Source organism: Myripristis murdjan, chromosome 5 (genome assembly GCF_902150065.1).
Source record: "Myripristis murdjan chromosome 5, fMyrMur1.1, whole genome shotgun sequence".
Lineage (NCBI taxonomy): Eukaryota > Metazoa > Chordata > Actinopteri > Holocentriformes > Holocentridae > Myripristis > Myripristis murdjan.
Window position 1 is genome coordinate 5,345,879 of NC_043984.1, and position 22,014 is coordinate 5,367,892.

Sequence of the window (22,014 nt, forward strand, 5' to 3'; positions counted from 1 at the left end):
AGACTGTCGTGGCATGCCTTGTCTGTCTCTCTATCTGTCTGTCTTTCTATCTGGTTATTTATCTGTCTATGTTGTTTCTCTCCGTTTTCCTTTGTCTCTGCCTCTGTTCATTTAGGAGCCTCTCTCTTTTTTTCTTTCCATCCATATTCCTCCAGACACTGTGTGTAATGTCTAATCTCTCCCCCCACATCAGCATGGCTGTTGTCCAAGAAACCCATATCGCAGCCCAGGCTGTGGTGTTACCACTCCGATGTTGAAAGTGGATCCGTCTGATAGCAAAGAGAGAGGGGGAAGAGGGGAATGGATTGAGGGAGAAAATGGAAGGACAAATGGAAGGCCATCAACTGAGAGGGTGAAAGTTGAGAGAAGTAGAGGAGAGAAAAGACAGGAAATGGAGAGATGGGACAGAGTGAGGGAAAAATTAAAGGAAAGGGGTTGAGGAAAGAAAAGAGAAAAAAATGTAATTTTACAGTGCATATGTTCAAACTGTACATTTCTTGTACATATTTATACTTGGCCTCTCTCTCTCAGTGATGTTGAGAATGAAAAGGGGTTGAAACTATAAAATGGGGAAAAAGAAAGATATGAATAAAGGCAATTAACGAACAAGGTTAAGAGTGCACTAGTCCTGCTAACAGTCTGTAGAAGAGACAAAAGCAGCTGTATGGACTGCAAATGAATGACTTTAGGACATAGTTCGCAGCTCTGTGTTGTTGACAGTGGGGCTGAATACTAAGTTTGCAGCGATAGGAAGATGTTACACATAAACAGTGAACAAATGTTGTGATGTAGAACCATTGAATTAGCTTTAAGTGCACAGCTTAACTCCGCGGTATTTAATTTGACAACATTTTGGTGGAGTGATATTGTTATCAAAACCTCCCTTTATCTGCTTGGCCATCTTGCCCACACACAATTCAAGGCTGCTGTTGCAGAGGTGAGAAATTGGCGGCACACATTTCTCTGAATATTGATCCGTGCTCCCATTCACACATGACCCCACACAGGAAGCGTTCCTGAACATTTCAGGTAATTTGTAACTGTAAGCTTGCTTAGAAAGGAGCTCATGTTTTTCCAGCATGGTTATGTGATAGTGTAAACATTGCTCATCTGCTACATTATTATAGTTTTTTCTAGAATGCATTACTCAAAGAAAAGTCATAATTGGTTATTCGCTATTACTCTAGAGACTAAACTATGTTTCTCTTAGATTTTTGATTTTTTTTTTTTTTTCAACATCAACATGATTTGGACAGTGTATTTTCAACAGCAGTGATACGATTGGAATGATTCCAGAAATGCTTTATTGCTTTATAAATACTAGGAACACTATAAACAGCATGTGCGTCTCACTGTGCCTGAGACCACATGTTACATGTCGCCTTGACTATGAAGGTGTGTAGAAGAAACCTGGCTACATTTTATTTGATAGAATTAAGTTGATCTTAACCGCAGTAGGGAAGCAGTGACTAAACTACCACTGTGAATAAATGCAGAGCAAATGCAAAAGCTTTCATGAGCTAGACATAGATTGAATCACTGTTGTGTCATATTAAAGTAGAGTTCATAAGCAGAAAATTACTCATATGAAAATGTCAGTTTATTACTTTGTCTACTTGTGCATCACTCCTGTCTTTGTTTCAGTCTCACACTCTCTTTTCTCTATGCTTTATCTCCTTTCTTCTTTAACTCTTACCTCTTGTCAATGACTCTGATTCAAAATTGGTGCACCTAAGTAATGTGCCTGCGTACTTCAGCCAAGACAAAACTATCTGAGACAAGCTACTTTTGCTCTGACTCCTGAGTTGTGGGTGAATGGCTCTGCTTTGAGATGTTGGACAGAAGGATATTTAAATTTCTTCTCTGTTGCACCTTCCACTGGGTTCCCAGGGTTCTGTCCTTCGAACTCAACAGTCTTAATCAACAATCAGTCGTAGAACAAAAGGATGTAGTTCAGAATGGAACAAAATAAAACATAAATAAACAACAACAAAGTACAAGACACAAAATACCATGCTGGAAAGACTTAATAAGCATACTTTATCTCGCAAAGCTGGCCATACCCAGCACCACCAGCTGTATGATACATTACATGTCACCATAGGGAAGCGAGCAAAGGTCTTCTTTCCATTTATTTTCTGTGGCAACAGGTTATGGCCTGTTGCAATCCTGCAAATGGAATTCTGGGATTTGGATTGAAGTGAGACAAGTTTTCAGACCATTTGAAATGTGATCCTCATTTGCAGTTGAAGATGCTGAACTTTATTCAGCATCTTTTGCTGCAACCAGTCAGATTGGGTAGATGTGCTCTGCTATGTGTGCTGTACTATATTTGTTGCTTCAAGGACCATACCAGTGATTTTGAGTGTTTCGCCCATTTACTACAGTTTACCCACATTTTCAGTTGCAGCAAACCATTTTGCAAATTATGCAGGGTACTAAAGGACTGTTTTACTCCACCTAATTTCAAGTCATGAAAATGCAACAGTGTTGCTGCTTTTAGGGAATGTAATTACAGTGCTGGAATACTGGTGTGAAGAAAGTTTAAGGTCTCGGGAAGTTCATTTGCATATCATAGTGGACTGAATTGAAACCGATAGCTGGATAAAAGGCAGGAAAAACGATATTGGAGTTCTAAAATACAGCTGTTTGCGTTGGGAAAAGATCAGCAGTATACATTTGTCACACTAAAAAAGCTGAATCTCTGGTAAGGTCTTTTAAAGTAAATTCAGATCACAATTTTGATGGACTGTTGTTGTGTTAAATACAGGTCTGCCAAGTGTGTTCATGTTTATTCATTTGAAACACAGGAGGCAAAAACCACAAACAGACCTGGAAGTGAAGCATTGGACCAGTCAGAGTGTTGAATGTGATGTAGCAGCTGTAGGGCTGCCTTCCAAAATCATAACTACAATTTCCCCTTATATCCTCGTCAAGTTGAAATTTGTTCGCTCTTTGCAACGCGCCAAATGGTGATCAGCCACTGGCAGCGAAAGTGATACTTTATTCTCTTGCTATGGTGATTTGTCAATGTACTGTTAGACCCTCTGTGAAGTCAAGGTGAAACTCCTGAGAAAAATTTGATAGGAAAAAAACTTAAAACTTGGGTGGCCTAGGTCAAAGTGGGATTGCCCACTACAATGGCTGAACTTGCAAAAGGTGGCATGACATAATAGTAGTGGCTAATGAATGTAAGCATAATCAAAAGCACAATGCCCATTGCACTTGCCAAACTTGTCTCCAGGACAGGCATTGTGTCAGAGAGAAGAACAAGTTGTCAGGGTTTTGGAGAGGTCATGAATCACCTCATTTTGTGAAAACTCCTAAATCCCCACTGTGTCTTCTAATGTCAACTCCAAATATGAGCCATAAGTTCTCATTTGTAATTGTATAACTCTGTAGAAAAAAAAAATGCTTGATCAGTCAAGTCTACAAAACATGCCAGTGATAAATAGATACTGCTACTGAGTGAAAGCCCTATTCTCAGTAATGTTCTGGTTTACAACACCACACATCAAAGTGTCAGTGGTGACTACCCACTGTGAAAAAGGAGATTTAGACCTACTCTTCCAGGGCTTTGTTGATAAGTTTGTTTTATCTGTTTAATAGCAGACATGTTTTATTATGTCCCAACTTAAGCAAGAAAGAACAACTTCCCATTTGGGGAATCTTATCTTTCTTTTAAAGTGGAGAAATGTTGCATTAGTCAGCTACTTCTTGGCCAGACATTATATCATTTTGAATTCTGCACTGCTACATGGTTCCATAACACTTAAGTAAATGGAGAGCACTGAGCAGTGAAATTCATTTCTTGTCCCCGATAGGGATAATGTGGGGCTGTAGGATTCAGTCAGTCTGTTCAACGTTAAGGTAATGTGATCTGAGGCTTGGAGTTTTGAGACTTAGGTTATAGTTTTAGCAGGAAGTGTCTTCAAAGTGGTAGTTTAGTCAGTAGTACACCAATAGTACACCAGTAGTCAATAGTACGCTAACCCCTTACCCTAATCACCAATTGTGGCTTTTATTTTCAAGAGTTATTATCGTAATATAATTGATAAACTGTGGCTGAACCATCATATATCCATGGTGCCAAAAACTCGTTTACCAAAGGCTATCCAATGGACAGAGACTTTTGTTTTTCTTGTGCTGAGCCTGCATTTAGTGAGTAGAACATATTTACTACTCTTGCAACCTGCTGAAGAGCTACAGGAGACTGTAAGGCTGACCAGGCTTCTCAATGTCATATCATATGTTCACTGTAATGTAAGGCAGGCACAGGATTTGCAGAATTTAGTTGTTCTGGGAAGAATTTACCCTGTTATGAACATCTTCCCACCATCTGCAAACTTAGTGAGCTAGAGACATTGCTATGTCTGGAGGACTGTGCTGTTGGTAATGGAGTTAAATACTCACTTGCCCAGACAGCCACCTTGATCTCTAATTTAGACGGCTTACAGGGCTGTAGGACTATTCGGGCCCTATCTTGCGCCAGACTCCCTAAACCCACTATTTGCGGATTTAGGATTTAGGAAGAGGCGTTCCCCCGTAAAAGTTGCTATCTTGTGCACCTCCCGCTATCCGCATAACACCTCCGCTACCCGCTATATTATAAATAGGCGTGTTTTGGGCGTTACGCCAGATAAACCAATCAGTGTGCCAGGTGCCATTGCCTTTAAGGGCAGGATGCGCTATCCGAAATCCTAAATCCTAAATCCGCGATGGAGAGAGGGAGGTAGATTTTTCAGGGCTTCTACTGAGGCTAAAGCAAGTTGGCTTTATATACATATGATATATTATATTATAGGCGAGTTAATTCGGGAGGTGGAGCCACATGTGTCCAAGTGGACGTGTCACAAGGTTATACTGATTGAGTAAAATCCCCTGGTCACACACCACACACAAGAGGCAGAGGTGGAACTATGTGTAAACTAATTTATTGACAAGGTAGATTGGGCTAATAAAATATTAAAAATAAAAATATAGCACAGCTGCTGGCTTATGATAAAACAATAAAACGTGCTGGGGTAAGTGTCCAATTAAAACAGTCTTTCCTCTAAACAGTCTATATGAGTAATATACTCAGTCCATTCCGGCGGCGTCCCGGTATCAGTCCGACCGTGTGCGTGGCGAGGCTCCGTCGGGGCGCGCATTGAAGCCGCCTGGGCGCGCTCTCCTAACAGCCCAAACTTTAGGGATAGCGGATAGCGGGTGGTCAGGACCACCCGCTATCCGCTATCCCTAAAGTGTGTGCGCAAGATAGCAACTTTAGGGATAGCGCATGAAACACCTCCATGAAGCACCTCCAGGCGCAAATGACGGAGTTGGCATAAGGATAGCGGGTAGCGGGTGGCGCAAGATACCGTTTAGGGATAGCGGAAGCTCCTAAATACGCAATTTGCGGGTAGCGGGTAGTGGCAGCGGATAGCGGGTGGCACAAGATAGGGCCCTTAGTCTTGTTTTAACATTTAGTACAATTACCTAAACAGCTGCCAATACAGTATTTTTACAACTATTGTCTGGTTTTCTGTTTTCCTGTGTACGGGGTTAATTGCATTCACTTTTACATGCACACTAATCACTCAGTACCTTCAATGGGGAGCAAAAATGACTATATATTATTAGTGTAGTTTATTTTTAATTCAACCATGTTCACTTCTTTTCATGGTCAGTCATTCCACTAATTATCAACAGACCAAAATCACCCAACCCTTTATACAGCACCTATAACCTACCTGCAACTCAGTGCTGGCTCTCACTGCCTCCTCACTGCAAGTGTTGCATTTTTCGGTGTCGGTTTCTTTTTAAGCAAGGCTAAACCACCTTTCAGGTGTTTGCTGCAGTCAGCCATGGTCCAGCCATGACATCTTTCTTTCAGTAGTTTTCACAACAAAGCCAGATCAACATCTTTGCAATGCAATGCAGTAAGCGCTCATGGGAAATGCAGTCGTCATTTGGGGAAACACTACCACTTCTGTCCTCAGGGGTTACCAAAATCAACACAAAGTGAAAGTCCTGTGTCGTTGCTTTAGATGCACCAGAATTTGTCTTGGTGACATTGGGTCAGAAACATCTTACAAATTACTACACCGTAAATGCACAGTGCATACTGACGCACATGGTACAAAGACAGCAGGACCTCACCTAACACTGCAGTAGGACAGGAGAAGACATAATATGGACCACAGACTACTTACATACTGTATGTATATATACATTCTAAAGCTATGTGTATTCTTGAGTATGCCATGCAGTTTGGTTGCAGCTATAAAACATGTTTGTTTTAAGTGTCTAGTGTATGACAAGGACGTTTCAATGAAAAAATCAAACGCACAAAATCAATTATAAGCATTAGTGTACCAGTGTCCCTTTGGTGAAAAATGTCAGCGATACATGTCACTGTGAGATTTCACCTTTGCGTATATTTTTAGTCCTCTAGCTGTAACAAGATGCCTCAGTTTGACACAGTGTTTCCCAGGTGTCCTTTGTAGGCTCCCTCTCTTACACAGTCGTGTATCAACACTAGCATCATCTTACATTGTAATAATTACAGACACAGCAAAATAGTGCACATACTAGGTCAGTTTCCCAGATATGGATTTAAGCATAATCCTGCCTCAGAATGTAACTCTATATTTTTCATTGAAGGTTTCCTTTGACAGAGAGGCGTAGCCCAGCCTTTATTCACAGTGAGACTTATTCATCAAAGACAAGTCCAGATAAGAGAGCAGTATAAGTCTATTTTAAGTTTTCAAATATTTTAAGTTCATGCATGGTTTGGATTGGCCATGCAGCTGCTAGTTTACTATCTGTGGTTCTTTGCTTTGATGGCTTGTCATATTTCCTTTATTTTAGCAAGCAATGTCACAATATGTAAGAGCTTTTGAAAGATATACAGTGCAGTTCAGATCACATTATTATTTTTTTCTCCTGTCATGAGGAATCATATTCAGAATACCCTTGTTGAGTGCTTCAGACTGCCATACAAAATAGCACAGTATACTGTCAGTCTTGAGCTAAGTGTGAATATGACCAAGGTTTCTGTGTTCTTGCTTTTAGTGTTGTGGAGTGATGAAGTGCACTTCAATGAAGTGTGAGAGGGTGTGCTGATTGTTGGAATCAATCTGAAGCAGAACTGTTGCATTGTAATTTTTGAGTATTTTTGAGTGTGTATATAAAGATATGCTTTGTTTGTTTTGGCCTGCAGTACTCTACTCACTATTTGCAGCTGGGTGGAAAAGAAAATGACAAAAAAAATCATCTTTTGTCAAGTTAAACTTAACCATGACACGATCTGAATTATCCCAGTGTGCTGCACCCTGCCAATCTGGTACTCTATGTAAAACATGTACTAGGAATTATTTGGAACAATATTTGATCTTAATCTGGTGGTGTGCAGACATATAAGTTATTATAAGGTATACATCAAGTGGTACTGTATGTTGCCAAGTATACAGTATATGTGCTTGTGTACATGTGTCTGTTTAAGTCTACATGTGTCCGTGTATTCTGTCCAACAGACACAGACTACATCAGTGAGGAAGAAGAACGAAAGGTTGAGCGGATGTTGGCTTTCCTCACAGAAGAATCCAAGCAGGCCGCTGCCAGCACAGCTGTAAGTACCACTGCATGTCTCTGGAAACATTTCAGCATTATCTTGCTTCCGTCTCTTGACATTTTAATAGCCTTGCTTGAATTTAAACATGACCTGCTTATGTAAGGATTGACTTTCATGACCCACGGGCCAAACCCATTCAGAAGTGAATTGTTAGTCTGAAAATTACGGGGCATGTTGCTCATTTTCTCAAATGTTGACTTTTTAAAAATCAGATGTTTTTTTGTCTAGCAGCCACAAAAGCAAATGAAAGTAAGACGTGTGCTTTCCATGACAGTTTTGCATCTTATAATAGATGAAAACAGCGTCCAAAATAAACATTTGTTAGTTTCTAAACACTCGTAAATTTAATCTTTAGCAATTAAATGATCGAGACCACATGCCACTCTAACCGTTAGAAAGAAAAATGAATTAACTGCACGCGCTGGAAAAAGCTGCTGGCTTGCTGTCACTTCAATCTGCTAGGCCAGCCATGTTATGTGTGTCGTGCATAGTAGTCTACATAAGTGCGTCAGTCATCAAACCGCGTGATTTTTTTTTTGTTATACAACATAAGGTACTTGCTATCATCTGGGCAGTTTAAACAAACCCAGTCATGTGGAGATTTTTCTGCAGGAATGGAGCCCCCAGGGAAGATTCTTCTATAACTATTAAATTCTCGAACTCCTTAATAAATGATCCTTCTTGTACTTACACACAAGAAGGATTAACATTTTTGCACACAGTTTGTGTAACTACCACTTGTATACTAGTTGTCATAGTCTCGTAGTCACTCGTAGTCATAGTCTACTATTATTACTGCACACTACTATAATATTGATTGAGCATGTGAGACCAAGATGACAGTAATGATAGCAAATTGGTTAAATGGCTGGTATTTTTTATTTATTTATTTATTTATTTATTTATTCCCCCCCCCTCAAAGAAGCTGATATCAAAGAAGGCAGCATGTCAGGAAAAGTTGGACAACCTTACTTTACACCTCAGCGTTCATACAAATCAACACATCGTAATCAGATCTATTGTATTCAGCAGTTTGAACACACTGATCCTGTTGCCCTTGAGGGTGAAGCTGTCTGCTGCAGAGCATGGTGGACAGGAGAAACCCATTTCCTCCTCTGTCCCTCCTGCTCATCTTCTCTGCAGTGGAAACTTGATCCTTTACTCTTCCCCTCAGATTATACCACAGAACTAAAAAGGCCAGAGAAAGGATTTACAATGGATAGTGAGAGGAGGGAGGGACCAAAGTAATGATAGCGCATTTGAGGTGGTATAAATGGGTCAAGGTATTTTTTCGCTGCATCATGACTCATTATGCCTCAAGATGCAGAATAGAAAAAAGCTAGATGCGCCAGAATAAAAAAAAAAAAAAAAAAAAAAATTGCTCTGTAAAGTTTATTTGCCTCTATAAAGGAGATCAATGTGATGGACAGAAACGAATGAGAAAAAAGGAACTGGGAATGAAAGAATGTTGCAGACATTAGCAGGGAAGTTAGAGTTGAGGTGAAGTGAGTCCAGGGTCTGAGGTCCATTTCCATGAAAACCGCTAATGGTTCTCTCTGACACAGGGGATGCTCTCTGCTCTTACTTGGCTTCAAGCAGGAGACTGCATGCTGTGTAATGCCTGGTGTAAGTTCTCCACATGATCAGAAAGTGTTCTCAGCTCCGTTTGCACTGACCGCCGTGAAATTGTGTATGGCCTTGGGCTTCACTATTCATTTTATTGCATAGAGGCTGCTGTGCTTGAATCGCATTTTTGTTTTGTCCTCTCCTTTTTCACTGCACTGCAAGTGACTACAAGTCAAGTTTTGGAAGGCTGTGAATAGTAATTCAAACTGACAGCAGCAATGACTTGTAGAGGTGCACGTACGATTATGTTATGTAAGATTTAAATAGATGAGTTCTAAAGTTTAATTACATTCACTGAATAAAAACATCTTTTGAAACCCAAAGATACACAGAATTCTCAAAAATCATCATATTCCTAGAGCTGACTAGGGATACAGAAGTGGTTACTCCATGGCAAGATTTAAAAGCAATCCAGGTTTCATCTATGCAGTATTTATGAATTAGACAGCAGAGCAGCAGCTGCAAGTGCTCAGGTCCATGTTATGATATACCACAGTGGCTTAATGGTAAAATGCTGAATGTCCTAATTCTTAGTTGAACTATGTTACAACAGGGTTGGTAAAGAAATTATTTTCTCTTTCAAATAAGGTTACTCAAACTTTATTTCCTTTTCATTTCTATGTTGAATATATTTTCATTCTTAGAAGATAATTTTCTCTGTGATGCTGTGTAATGAAATCTTCCTGAATTTCATTACGGAGCCTACATACTGTGGGCAGATACTGAGCCTGTGTCCCATGGCCCGTATTTTATATTTTAGGCATTTAGCTGATGCATTTTCCCAGACGCACAGTGAGTACTGTCTTGCTGGAAAGCACTTAGACCGAACACATAGCTGTCACGGTGATGGAGCACTGTAATATTTCCACTTACAGATGGACGCTCAACCACTAAGTCAGTACTGACCATATACCTAACAATTCAGAGATAAGCCTGGTGATGAAGTGATTACAACCCCACTGGAGCCTGAACCTGACACAGAATGCTGTCATCAGTTCCACTCATTTTAATGGATTCAGAGATTAACTGTCTCACTGGAGTATCAGCAAACATTTTGTGGCCTCAGATTGTGTCTGACACAATAAATGACATGGATTACTGAATTTATTAGACTTAATGTTGTTAAAAGCTGTCACGATGTGCACATTGCTCATCAGGAGGCAGACAACTTTAATGATGGTTGCACTATTTTATGGCCCATATGTTCCAAAACACAAACTGTACAGTGCATTATTTGCATTATATGAGCTTATCTTTTTGTTCCTCTGTGATATTTTTATTCCAGATTCCCCAAGCTTGTCTTGATTGATTTTGTCTCATCTGCAAATATGTCACAAATTTGCCATTGCAGAAAAATATAGATGTTTTACACAGACAGGTTGTTATGCTGCACGAAAACAGATTTAAGCACGGCACAGCTTATGAGGTGAAATTTTTCATGTGGAAATTTTTAGGTGTTGATCATATGGAGGTGGCGTTAGAGAGAGAAACAGAGAGAGAGAGTCAGATTTGATGGTCTGCATCTGAAAGCACTCAGCCATCTTTCAACAAGCGCAACCTCCTCTTCCATGACCTTTTCTGTTTTATGTAACCAAAACTTTTTTTATGTGATTGAGCATAGTAAAACATTTATCAGTGAAACCACAAGGGTTCCTCTATTTTTCATAACAACCCATAGGCCTTTTATTGTAGAGGGGAGAGATATTTGAGTGATCCTTTTTGGGGGGTTGATGGAGAGAGTAGTGTTGCTGCTTTGTGCTTACATGTGTTTGTATATGGGTGTGTGAATGTGTGAGTGAGAGTGAGGGGGACATTTAAGTACATGTTCATGCCAGCGCCTGAAATTTCCTCACTGTCCTTCGGATTTGCATCATGGATTCTCTCAACAACAATGTTATAATGTTACATAGTTCTATTCTGAACCAATCTGCCTAGCATATACAACCATATATGTGTTAAAGTTGAGTAGCTTCTCGTGGACTTTTGACTGACAGCCACTGCCCCTATTCCCTATTCCCTGTACTGCATACCAGCACAAATTAATCATTTAAAAAATCTGATAAATGGGAACAGAATAGTCCCACCACATGCACCACAAGAAAGAAACATAATGAGACTTTGCTGTAAATGTGCGCAGGGATCTCCCACATCATAAGCGCTAGACCTGCAGGCAGTATTTAAATCATGTCCAGTGCCCACAATCCTGCACTGAAATTCAGGCCCTGCATCACTGATATTTATTTATTCTCAATTCCAAAATAATTTCCACCATCATACAAACAGTGACATCTCCTCTCACAACTTGTTTAATCTCATGATCAATCAGCACTTTATTCATTCAGTGGTCATTACAGTTGCCCTTCCACTGAACCACATTTGGGAAAAATTGGCAGGGCGGTTCTGTCTAACCCAGAAATCGTCCCTCCAGTGTTCCCATGATGGTTGGGTTCTGACTGAAAGATTGCCTCATCTTAGGTTTTCTTTGCTCTTTGTAACTTTATCATTTCTTTCTTGCCTCAAAGTTTGATGCAAAGCCATTCCTAACTTAAGACATTATCCTGCTAACAAACAGACAGAATGGGATGGGAACAGCCATCGCCCAGCTCCATAGGTAATTATGTGTATTATAAAGAGAATGCTAATATTTATGCAGGCTGTGTCCTGTTGTAGATGCTGAATAAGCATACAACCATGTTTTTGTTGTTTAATTGTTTTGTTTATTCTTGATGTAGTATTTTATTTTATTTTATTTTAACAAATGCATTTAATTTGAAGTAAATTACAAAACATTTAAATTTTAAGTACAGACTCGGATCACATCATGGGCCAGGGGAGTCTTTTTGAGGCCCTGCTTCTGCTTGCCTCTCTGGATGGGAACAGAGAAAGCTGTCTTTTTCTCCCCATTTCCCTCCTCAGTCCTCAGTCCTGCTCTTTATCATTAAAAGTGAGTGCAAACCTCGGTCATGTATTCAAAGCCACGCTCGTTTTCCCTATTCAGGCCTCAGGAAAGAGAGTGAAGAGAGAGAATGAGCAAGAAAGAACGGGGAAGCATGGAGTGAAGGCTCACAGAGAAAGAGGTGCAAAAGAAAGAGAGAGAGAATGAAAGAGAAGCCTAGAGACAGGATGTGCAGATGCCTTCTTCGACTGTGTTTTTAAATCATTAGCCTGTTTGAAAACCTGTCAGGGGGCTTCGGCCCTGGCATATGATTGCCCTTTCGTGGGTATTTTTCCATTGACAATTAAAGGTTGTGTAGATGTGCACACACACAACATACACATGCACAGATTCATAAACATAGCTGCAGACTCACAAACACATATATCCACACTGGTATACACACTAGTACGCATACATATATACACATATTACATATTGTTTAAACCCACGGTGTGCATGTACACACACACACGTTAGACCTACACCGTGTTTGATTATGTTTGCCAAGACAACAGCTTGGAATCTCTTGGCAACCAGATCCACAGTGCCAGGCTGTAAAACTCCAATGGTTTTCCTCTAAATAGAGAGTGGGTTGGGGGATGAGAGATAGAGGACAGCAAATAAAAAAAGAGAAGAGACAGGCAGTGTCTGTGTGTGTGTATTACCAGAAGCCGCAAACAGCTGTTTACCAGCAACATGTTGACCTCTATGTTTTAATCTGCTGGTCATTACAGCTGTGATCTGCCTGTTTGGTGGCCACTGATTCAACACCATGTTCCACCTGATGCACTTATTTTAAAGCTTATTTTTCTTTTGGCATCTCTGCTTTATTCGACAGTCATAGTGCCTGAGGTCGGATTTTAATTCTGGACGCTGCGATCAGGACTCAGCCTTGCTACATCGTATGCGTGCTTATCCAGTGAGCCGTCAAGGCGCCCCCGATGCACTTATTTTAACAGCTACTCAAAAAATGACTTTGATATGATTTGATGGTCAAGTAAAACTTAAGTAAATATCTGGTATATTCAAAGCTACAGTATGATCCCTAATTTGATCCCTAAAATCAAACATAAACACATGCTTTTATTTTTCTTGTCCCCAAGGATATATTTATTGGCGTTTTGTTTTAAATTGTCAAAATTAAGTGGCATAATAGACTTAGCAAAGAAATCAAACAACCATAAAAAACAAAAATGGCTTGTTAAATTACTAAAAAGAAGAAAATGAGTAATAACACCATCTCAAATAAGTAAATTTGGAAAAAAAAAAAAAAAAAAAAGAAAAGAAAAGAAAAAAAGGCAGTTAAATGTTTTGACTGTACAGTACAGGAATTATTGATCAAAGAGCAGTGGGACAGTATATACTGCAATTTCACCATCAGGTACACAGAATAGTTCCCAGTGAACTATTATCCATTAATTCTGTCAGCTAGAAAAAAAATGGACTTTAATTTGGTTCATTTGGTGTTTCCAGAATTAATAATTTTCATGTCAGTTACTAACATAAGTTGTCTTAAATAAAATTTCTTGAGTTACCTGTTCAGCAAGAGAGTCACACTGTCTTGCCTGTGAGCTTGTTTCACTGAGAGCCAGTTCACATGTCAGCTCTTAGCTCTGTGGCACAGTATCAGTGGAGGGCTGGCTCTTACTTTCACCTTAGAAGGGAACTAGACGTCCCATTACCTCTCAGTCAAAGCACAATGCTTGGGAAACGGCTTTGAACTCACAGCTTAGAACAAAAACACACACTGCCATGTCTGTTACCTAACTCCCCTTCCTCCTCCTCCTCTTCTTCCTCCTCCTCTCTGTTCCTTTTTCTCTTGACTTCTACTTTTTCTTAACCTCCCTTACTTTTCCCTACTCTCTGTAGCTATAGTTACACCTCACTCTGCTGTGTTTCTTCAAGCTGAGTAAAATGGGCTGGTTTTTACACTTTTCTGCACTCCTTGCCCCCCACAACCTCAACCCACCCCACCCCCCAGCCTTCTCTCTCTCTCTCTCTCTCTCTCTCTCTCTCTCTCTCTCTCTCTCTCTCTCCCTTTCTCACTTGCACACTACACACATACACACTTTTCTGTTCATACTGAAATGAACTTTTGCTGCAGGGAGAGCAGCAATTACCTTTCCGAGAAACAATCTATTTTTCTTTATGGCAAGGACATGAAAGAGAGTCTTGGCTCTGCAGCTCCAGGTGACCTCTCATAATTTAAGTGGTGTGTGTGTGTGTGTGTGTGTGTGTGTGAGTGCGTGCGTGTGTGCGTGCGTGCGTGCGTGCGTGCGTGCGTGTGCGCGTGTGTGTGTGTGTCAGGTTTTGTCCAAGGACCAATGAACTTGAAGTGCTTGAATAGTTAAGCAATGGAAATCACAGTCCTTTTTTAAGTGCAGTTAGACTACAGTTGTATGTTCATAAATACTTGATTCTTTATTACTATTTATTTATTTATTTATTTTTTTTTTTTACCTGCTTGGAATGCTTGTTGGATAGAAAATGGAGCATTGGCAGTTTTTCTTCTGCTTTTGTCACAAAGACAAATGAAAGAAAATGTATAATTCAGCAGTGTAACTCGTCTAAAACCACAGAACCAATAGTTGAAGCTGATATCATTTACTGGAGAAACTGAATTGCCTTTTTTAGGACAAATAAAGTCATCTGAATCTGAATCTGAATCTGAATATATCCTGACATATTGAGTCAATACAGTGCACATCATTTTAGGATAGTGATAGAAATTGATATAACACCAGATTGTTTTGACAAGATTTTTATGGTATTTCTTTAGTTGTAATGTAATGTGATAATGCCAAATGCTAAATGTTTAAAGATATACAGTTTACTCTTGAATAATCTAATTTGATTGAGACAAGTAATACAATTACAGGAATATGGAAACTTAGATTGAGTGATGCTATATTAGTGCACATCGTATCACCACTGCTGCTGTTTGTAAACACGATGAAGCTTTGTGGCTCTGGCAGCCCTGTACCAATACAGAATATCCATGTTGTCAGTCTAAACCATTTTGTTTTCTCTAATGCTCAAAAAGTTGACTTTAGGTCACAAAGTTTTCATACATGCAGCAGCAATAAATTATAGCACTGAAATAAGCTATTATTTGATTTGTCCTTGTCAGAAACTTAGTCAATTATAATTTTGATAATTCCAAACACTTACTGAATACAGCTTTGCTAAGAACACTAACACTTTTGTCCATTCACGTCCTTATAAAATGAATACTTAGGGTTTTAAGGAAGTAATTTGAAGAAGTCACTTTGGGCTCTGCTAAGTTGTTATTACTTTGGACACTTGACAGACTAAACAATTAATCATTGTTTCAGATTTTTTTTTCTCTTGATAGATTACGACTATGAAAGTAATCATCACTTGTGACTTAAAAATAGTCTGTTTTCACAGAATATGTGTCAAAATGAGAAGAGACTTCAGGGTCCTCTCTGGGTGCCATCAGTGAATAAAAACACACAGAAGCTGCACAGTCCAGCTACATTTCCTCCAGCTGGCACTGGAGTAGTTAGCAGTACTGCACATCTACCCTGACATCATATCTGCTCTCAAATTTACACTTCTCCACCACTAATTTCTGACCTCGCCATTGATCTCGACAGCAGTGCACTAATAGGATGGCCGACCTTGTAGCTTGAAATGGCTCATGCAGCATTTCAGGGACCAGACTCTATCAGTAATCATAGCTAAAGTGATGTGCTGATGGCTCAACCAGCATTTTACACTGAAGACTGAGTCAGCAAATGTTCAATTTAAGTGTGAAAAAAATCTACATACATGTACCATATACATCTATACCAAGAGCTTAGGTTGATGCATTACTACCTACTTATACTACTTAGTCATGAGGTGGGTTTTCGTACTTTGGATACCCCACGATGTCCTTTATTTTAAGATAGCACAAAAAGCTGATGTTTTGCTTCCTCAAAAGCTGCCATTTTGGTTTTATGTAAGCCCTGACCACAAATATCTAACCTCCACTGACTAAAGTAGTAGCGGAGGTGTTGTCAAAACTCTTTTTCTCACAGCCTACTACCCAAGTTATATTACATTTTGTCCCTTGGCACGCTATATCAAAAAAAAAAAAAAAATGGGGCAGTGCCATCTATGCCACACAAACACACATGCACTTACAGGCCTGCCCCATTACTACAGTGTTCTGTGATTTAAAAGTGCATGCATGTGTGTATGTGTGTAGGTGTTGGTGTGCATGTGTGTCAGTTAGTGAACAGCTGGTCTGGGGCAGGGTGTGTTTGCAGTCGAGAGCTGAACAGAGTGGAATTGAACCGGAACCTTAGTTGTACCTGGATGAGAAAAAGCCAGGTGCCTTAACTACACTATGCACCACAGAAGAAGTAAGGGAAAGGTGGAGATAGAGGGTGTGAAAACAATCTGACATTAGAGAAAGCAGGGGAAAGTGCATGTTTGTGTGTGCGAAAGAGAGGAAAAAGGGAATGAGAAAATATGGTGGCATTTTTAAAGTGCTTTCATGCCCTGGATTAAAGGAATTAATTCCCACCATTTCCTCCCCTGTTTCTTCACCAGCAGTTTACTGTCTCTTTCCATACTTTTATCCTTTCTTCATACATTGCTGGATTTAACGAATCCTGTCACCTTGCAACATAAGTATGTTCATTTCTGTGTTGTGTGAGACTTAGATACACACTGTTAAGGATGATATGCTTAGGATTGATGACAAAAAAGTCTGAAAGATAAAAGACCTTCCTGTAATCATGAACAGTCTGGCTGCACTGTTTCATTTACACCTGGTATTTATATGAGTTGTTGTTGTCTGCATTCTGTCTGCAATGTAATCAGATGTAATTTTGCTGCCGCCAAGCAATGTAGGCGAGGAGGGAGGAGATGGCAAGTCCATCTATTTCAACAAAAACAAAGATGGCAGATGTAGGGTCAGCAAAGGTGGCATTACTATGCAGCCTGTACTGAGTTTCCTTGCCATGGAAAGGGTTACAGACACCCTGCCATCTGCTTGGAGATTTCTTGATCGATGGGTCTATTTTAACCGTCCATTTTTGCCTGGAAAGCACTAACACCACAAACTGCTATCATGCATTGATTTCTTGTTGGCTCAAGGACTGAGATCCATCCATTTTTGGTATGTTATCCTGACTGGCCTGGGTAGTAGAGGCTATGGCGATACATCTTAAATTGTGGCCAAATAATTTCCCAGTAATGCAAACATACTGTGTCGCTACAGATTGCGTTAATACCTGGCTGGCTGATGATTCAAGCCATCTCTGGAGATGGAGAGGCAGATCCAATTATTTCTGATCAGTGTGTGCTGCGTGTGTTTGCACATTGCAATAACATGCATGTTTTCACATCCAGGTAAGATATCCAGATAACATTTTAATATGTGGTGTAAATGAGGAGAAAAGTAAAGCCCAACCCAAAACAGACTTCAATCACAACCGCTTACTACATCAATCAAGTGCATTCAAAGAAAAGAAGTACTCTATAATGCAATACAGGGACGATTTGATCTCACTTACTAGGTAAGGTTTTGAACGTATAGGTACAATGTGTCAGTCTCAGCACAAACTAGATTTCTGTAGTGCAAAAACTGTGTAGGAATAGAAGTTTATTATTATTATTATCATTATCATCATCATCATCATCATCATCATCATCATCATATTATTATTATTATTAGTGTTATTATTATTGCCCCACTGTGCAGTGTGTGTTTCCATCTTTACATCTAGTTTACAAAAGCTACAGATGAAAGGGTGGCAAAATGAATCTAAAGTGATAAAATTAGAACTAGAGTTAAATGCAGCAGCCTCCCACTGAACCTTTTTTTTTTTTTTTTTTGTACTATTTTCCTTGGTCAATTGATTTCACCTCTTAAGTGTTCAATTTTTTTCCATATATACTATGTGTAATTTTTGTTTCCTTTGTAATACCGAACTCTGTGACCACCTTCACGTCTTCTCTGCCCACTCAGCACATTCAGGCTGACCTCGACAGCCGGAAAGGGCAGACAAGACATTTTACAGTAGGAGAACATACGATCAGCAGAGCAGAGCCGAATGATTTGTCTGGGAGCTTTAGTGCTGCTTCAAATCTTCCTGATTCATATCTCTGCTTCTACAGTGCACAACTTGAAACACACACACGTGCACACACACACACTGCCACATGCACAGCATCCAGACTCCATTTGCAAAAGACAGGGCTTTATTATTAAATTTTGCTGAGGCTCTGTAAATGTGGCTTAAAGGAAAAGTGATGGGATTGCGAAATGGTTGTGTGGGTTCATATATACATACATAGAATTAAGTGAGCTGATGCCTTTTTAGTTTCATAACATCTTAATTCCATTTCTTTTTTTGTTTTTAGTGAACCATCTGTTTAAGCCCCCCAAGATATGTATTAGACTATGTTCAATTCTAAATGTCATCTTAAAATAGGAAGAAGTTTTCACTTAGATTAGTGTACATTTTATTAAAATAGAGGGGTTCCACGGGACATGCACAAAAGCTGCCTTGCTTGATCAGGATGAAATAAAATCAATAAGTTAAACAAAGATGTCTATCCATACATACATCCATCCATTTTCCAGCTGCTAATGTACATCTTGGCCTCAGTGGCAACAGGCTGAGCAGAGCAGCCCAGATGTCCTGTTCCCCATCTTCTTGCAGGATCGCCAAACACACCAAGGCCAGCTAGGAGACACAGTCTCTCCAGCATGTCCTGGGTCTACCTCAGGGTTTTGCCCCTTTCAGTCAGTTGAAGTGTCTGAACCACATGAAGTGGATCCTCTCAATGTTGAGCAGCAGTAGTTGTAGTAACATCAAGGTCCTCTCAAATCGCTTCATTTTCTCACTCTATCATGCTGAGTTAGCCCAGCCACTCTGGAGGGGAGTCTAATCTTGGGTTTTTGCACCCACATTTTGTGCCCATAGGTGATGCCCAGAACAAGGATTAATTTGTAAATTGCGAGCTTTGTTTTACTTTGGTTTACCGTCACTTGTGTGTAAGACCTAAGATACCTGAATTCCTCTTCTTGGGGTGGCTGCTCCTCCATCACCTGGATCAGTCAAGCTGTCTTTAGATATCATGCTTCATGCAGTCATGTCTAGTTACTCATTCAAATTTTTGGTGCTTAGCCACCAAAAACTAAACCCAAACCGATTTGTGGTTTCTTTTGAACTTGTGCAATGTTAGGAGGATAAAAACTTCACTGTCTGTTCTACATGGTTGTTAAAGTGGTTGTCTACAGTGGGGATCTCAATACCAACATAGCACATTTAAAGTGGGGTAATGCAATGTATGTAAATGTGTGATACAGGCTCCAGCCTTAACCTGGTTACCCACAGTAATCTCCTTTCTGTTGTGAATGTGAACATAGTCATTAGCCGACTCATTCTATCCTTTGACCGTGGTAGATGATTTGTTGGCATTTCTCTCCACAGTTAATAGGTTATTTTTTTATTTGCACATCGAGAAATTTACTATCGGGCCCAACATGAAAGTGCTCATTGAGTGTTTATTCCTGGGGAGTACTTGTGGGTACACACCGTGTCAACACAGGCAGTTACAAAGGACATACTGTAGCTCATTTTTAATTTTCAGTGGTGACAATAAATGTCCCTCTGCCGGTTGGTCCCACAAATATTCAGTAACCGTTGCCCATATGATATGACTATAAACATGAGACAGGTCCCTGCAGTCCTCTCAGTTTAGGCCGGTTGGTACACCATTAACTCGGTTTGCCACACCATGCCACACACACACACACAAGTTAAATTCTGGCTCTTTTTCAGTGTGCTTGCTATAGATGTGCAATGACAGATAAAGGTATTTCTTGATTAAAGTAGCTCACAAATTGACCTATCATTAACCCTGATTAGCCTACATGTCATCTCTGGCTGGGCACAAAATGATCAAACACCACTGGCATGACCATGATGTGTCTATTTACCTTATGGTCGACCTGTGTTGCTTTGTTTTTATAGTTGGTGGACTTTTTCACTGCATTTATTAATTTAATTGAATGATGGCTGATGGTATTGTAACGTCTTTACAAAAATAAGGGAAGGGTCAAGGGGGAAAAATTGTATTGGCGAGGAGGAGGGCTTAATATCTTAACATGGACCACATCAATAAATAATGGTCTGTCCTTACATAGACAAAGTTTAATGTGTTTTCCTCCCCTTATCAAATTATTGCCTTCCCTTTTCTTAGTCTTATTCAGTTTACTCTTCGGTGTCTTCCTGTCCCTCCAGTCTTTTCTTTATCCTTTTGTTGAGCCATCAGTCTTTGTGTTAACCCTGGCACTTTGTCTTTCTTGGTTCTTTTAATCCCTCCCACCTCTCAGTATTTTCATCAATGTCATCCTACATCATCTGTGTCATTATTCTTATTTCATCCATGTTGTAGATGTTTGCCCCTCTCTCCTTCACAGGCTGTCACCCACCTTTATTTTTGACATCGTTTGGCCCACCCAATATGAGACACATTTGCTTTATTACCCTGGTTTCTCAGGATTCATAAGATTGGCAGCTCTCTTAATGCCTACAGCAATCACATAACTCCTTGCCCCAATGCGGCCCTCTTGCTCTCTAAGCGTCTGTCATCAGGAATCAGTATTTGGCTCAAACACACACATATGCAGTCATGGGTGAGCGCACAGATGCATATATACTGACAGAGATACAGACACACATGCACCCAAACTTCACACATACAGGCACACAGTCAGGTGCATGGACACGTGTATGTGGCCTACTCGTACAGCAGTGCACAGGTTGTGTATATCCACATGCTCATAGCTCATAAATTTACACACTCATTCTGACCTAGCCGAGCATCTCTCCCTCAGTGTCTCTCTGCTGCATGTGACAGATTGTGCTGTGATATTTATTTTATTCCCGCACTTGACATTCTCTCTGAACTCGACTGCAGCTGCTCTTTAGTCATCTCTCCAGGTATTTATTTGCCCATAGTGGGAACATTGCTGCTGATGCAAAGTGCCGCGCAGTCCGTCTCTCTCATGGAACACCATTTATCTTGCCACCTGACTGTTCCTGCAGATACAGCAGTGTTTGTTGGACTGTGAAGTAAAGAGGAGAGCATGTGAGACAGCATAGTGAAGCCTTATATTAGGCGTTTTATTTATTTTTGTGTCCATCTTTGTATTTGACCATCTGTCTGTATAGTATCTGCCCACAGTGTTTGTCTGTTTATCTCTCCATTCAGTCATTCATTCACCCAACTGTGAAGTGAGTGTACAAAATCACACTGTCCTGTCCAGGCCCATCTCACTGCCCACCTCCCTCCTTTTTGATGCTAATGTGTGTCATTTGTTTGTGACTCAGCACTGGACACCACAATAGGACATGGTCAAGCCTGATTTACAGTAGTGCATACAGACATTCACACACACATACACACACATAGATATTCCCACAGGCTTACAGACTCACACAAACGTCACTCCTCACTCATTGGCGTGGTTGCCCTGCAGCTGCATATCAAACACACACACACACACATGCTCACCTGCAAGAGTATGATATGAGTAGCTTGCATCAAATGGCTTTACCACTACTGATCTGCAGGTTCAACAAGGGGGTAATGTGTCTCTACCTACACTGCATGATGCTGCCGTGCACAGTAGAAATAAACAAAGCAGGGGAACACTCATTTTAAAGGTTCAGGACTTAAAGGTTAATGAAGCCCTCAAAGCTTTGGCCAACTCCAGACTATGTTTTAATTACCATTTACAGGAGAGAAGAAGTTTCAGCTTTTTAGAGACAAAAACAGAGGGTTAGGGTACAAGGACAGAGGG

The 22,014-nt window shown here is 40.1% G+C and overlaps 1 protein-coding gene across 2 annotated transcripts in view; it reads left to right on the top strand.

Annotated features, from left to right (window-relative positions):
• rnf123 (ring finger protein 123) overlaps positions 1-22,014 on the top strand; it is a 177,237-nt gene that overhangs the window by 135,447 nt on the left and 19,776 nt on the right. For both annotated transcript variants that reach the window (XM_030051078.1, XM_030051079.1), the window contains one exon: positions 7,518-7,612. In XM_030051078.1, coding sequence (XP_029906938.1) covers positions 7,518-7,612 — 95 coding nt within the window. The remainder of the gene's footprint in view (positions 1-7,517; positions 7,613-22,014) is intronic.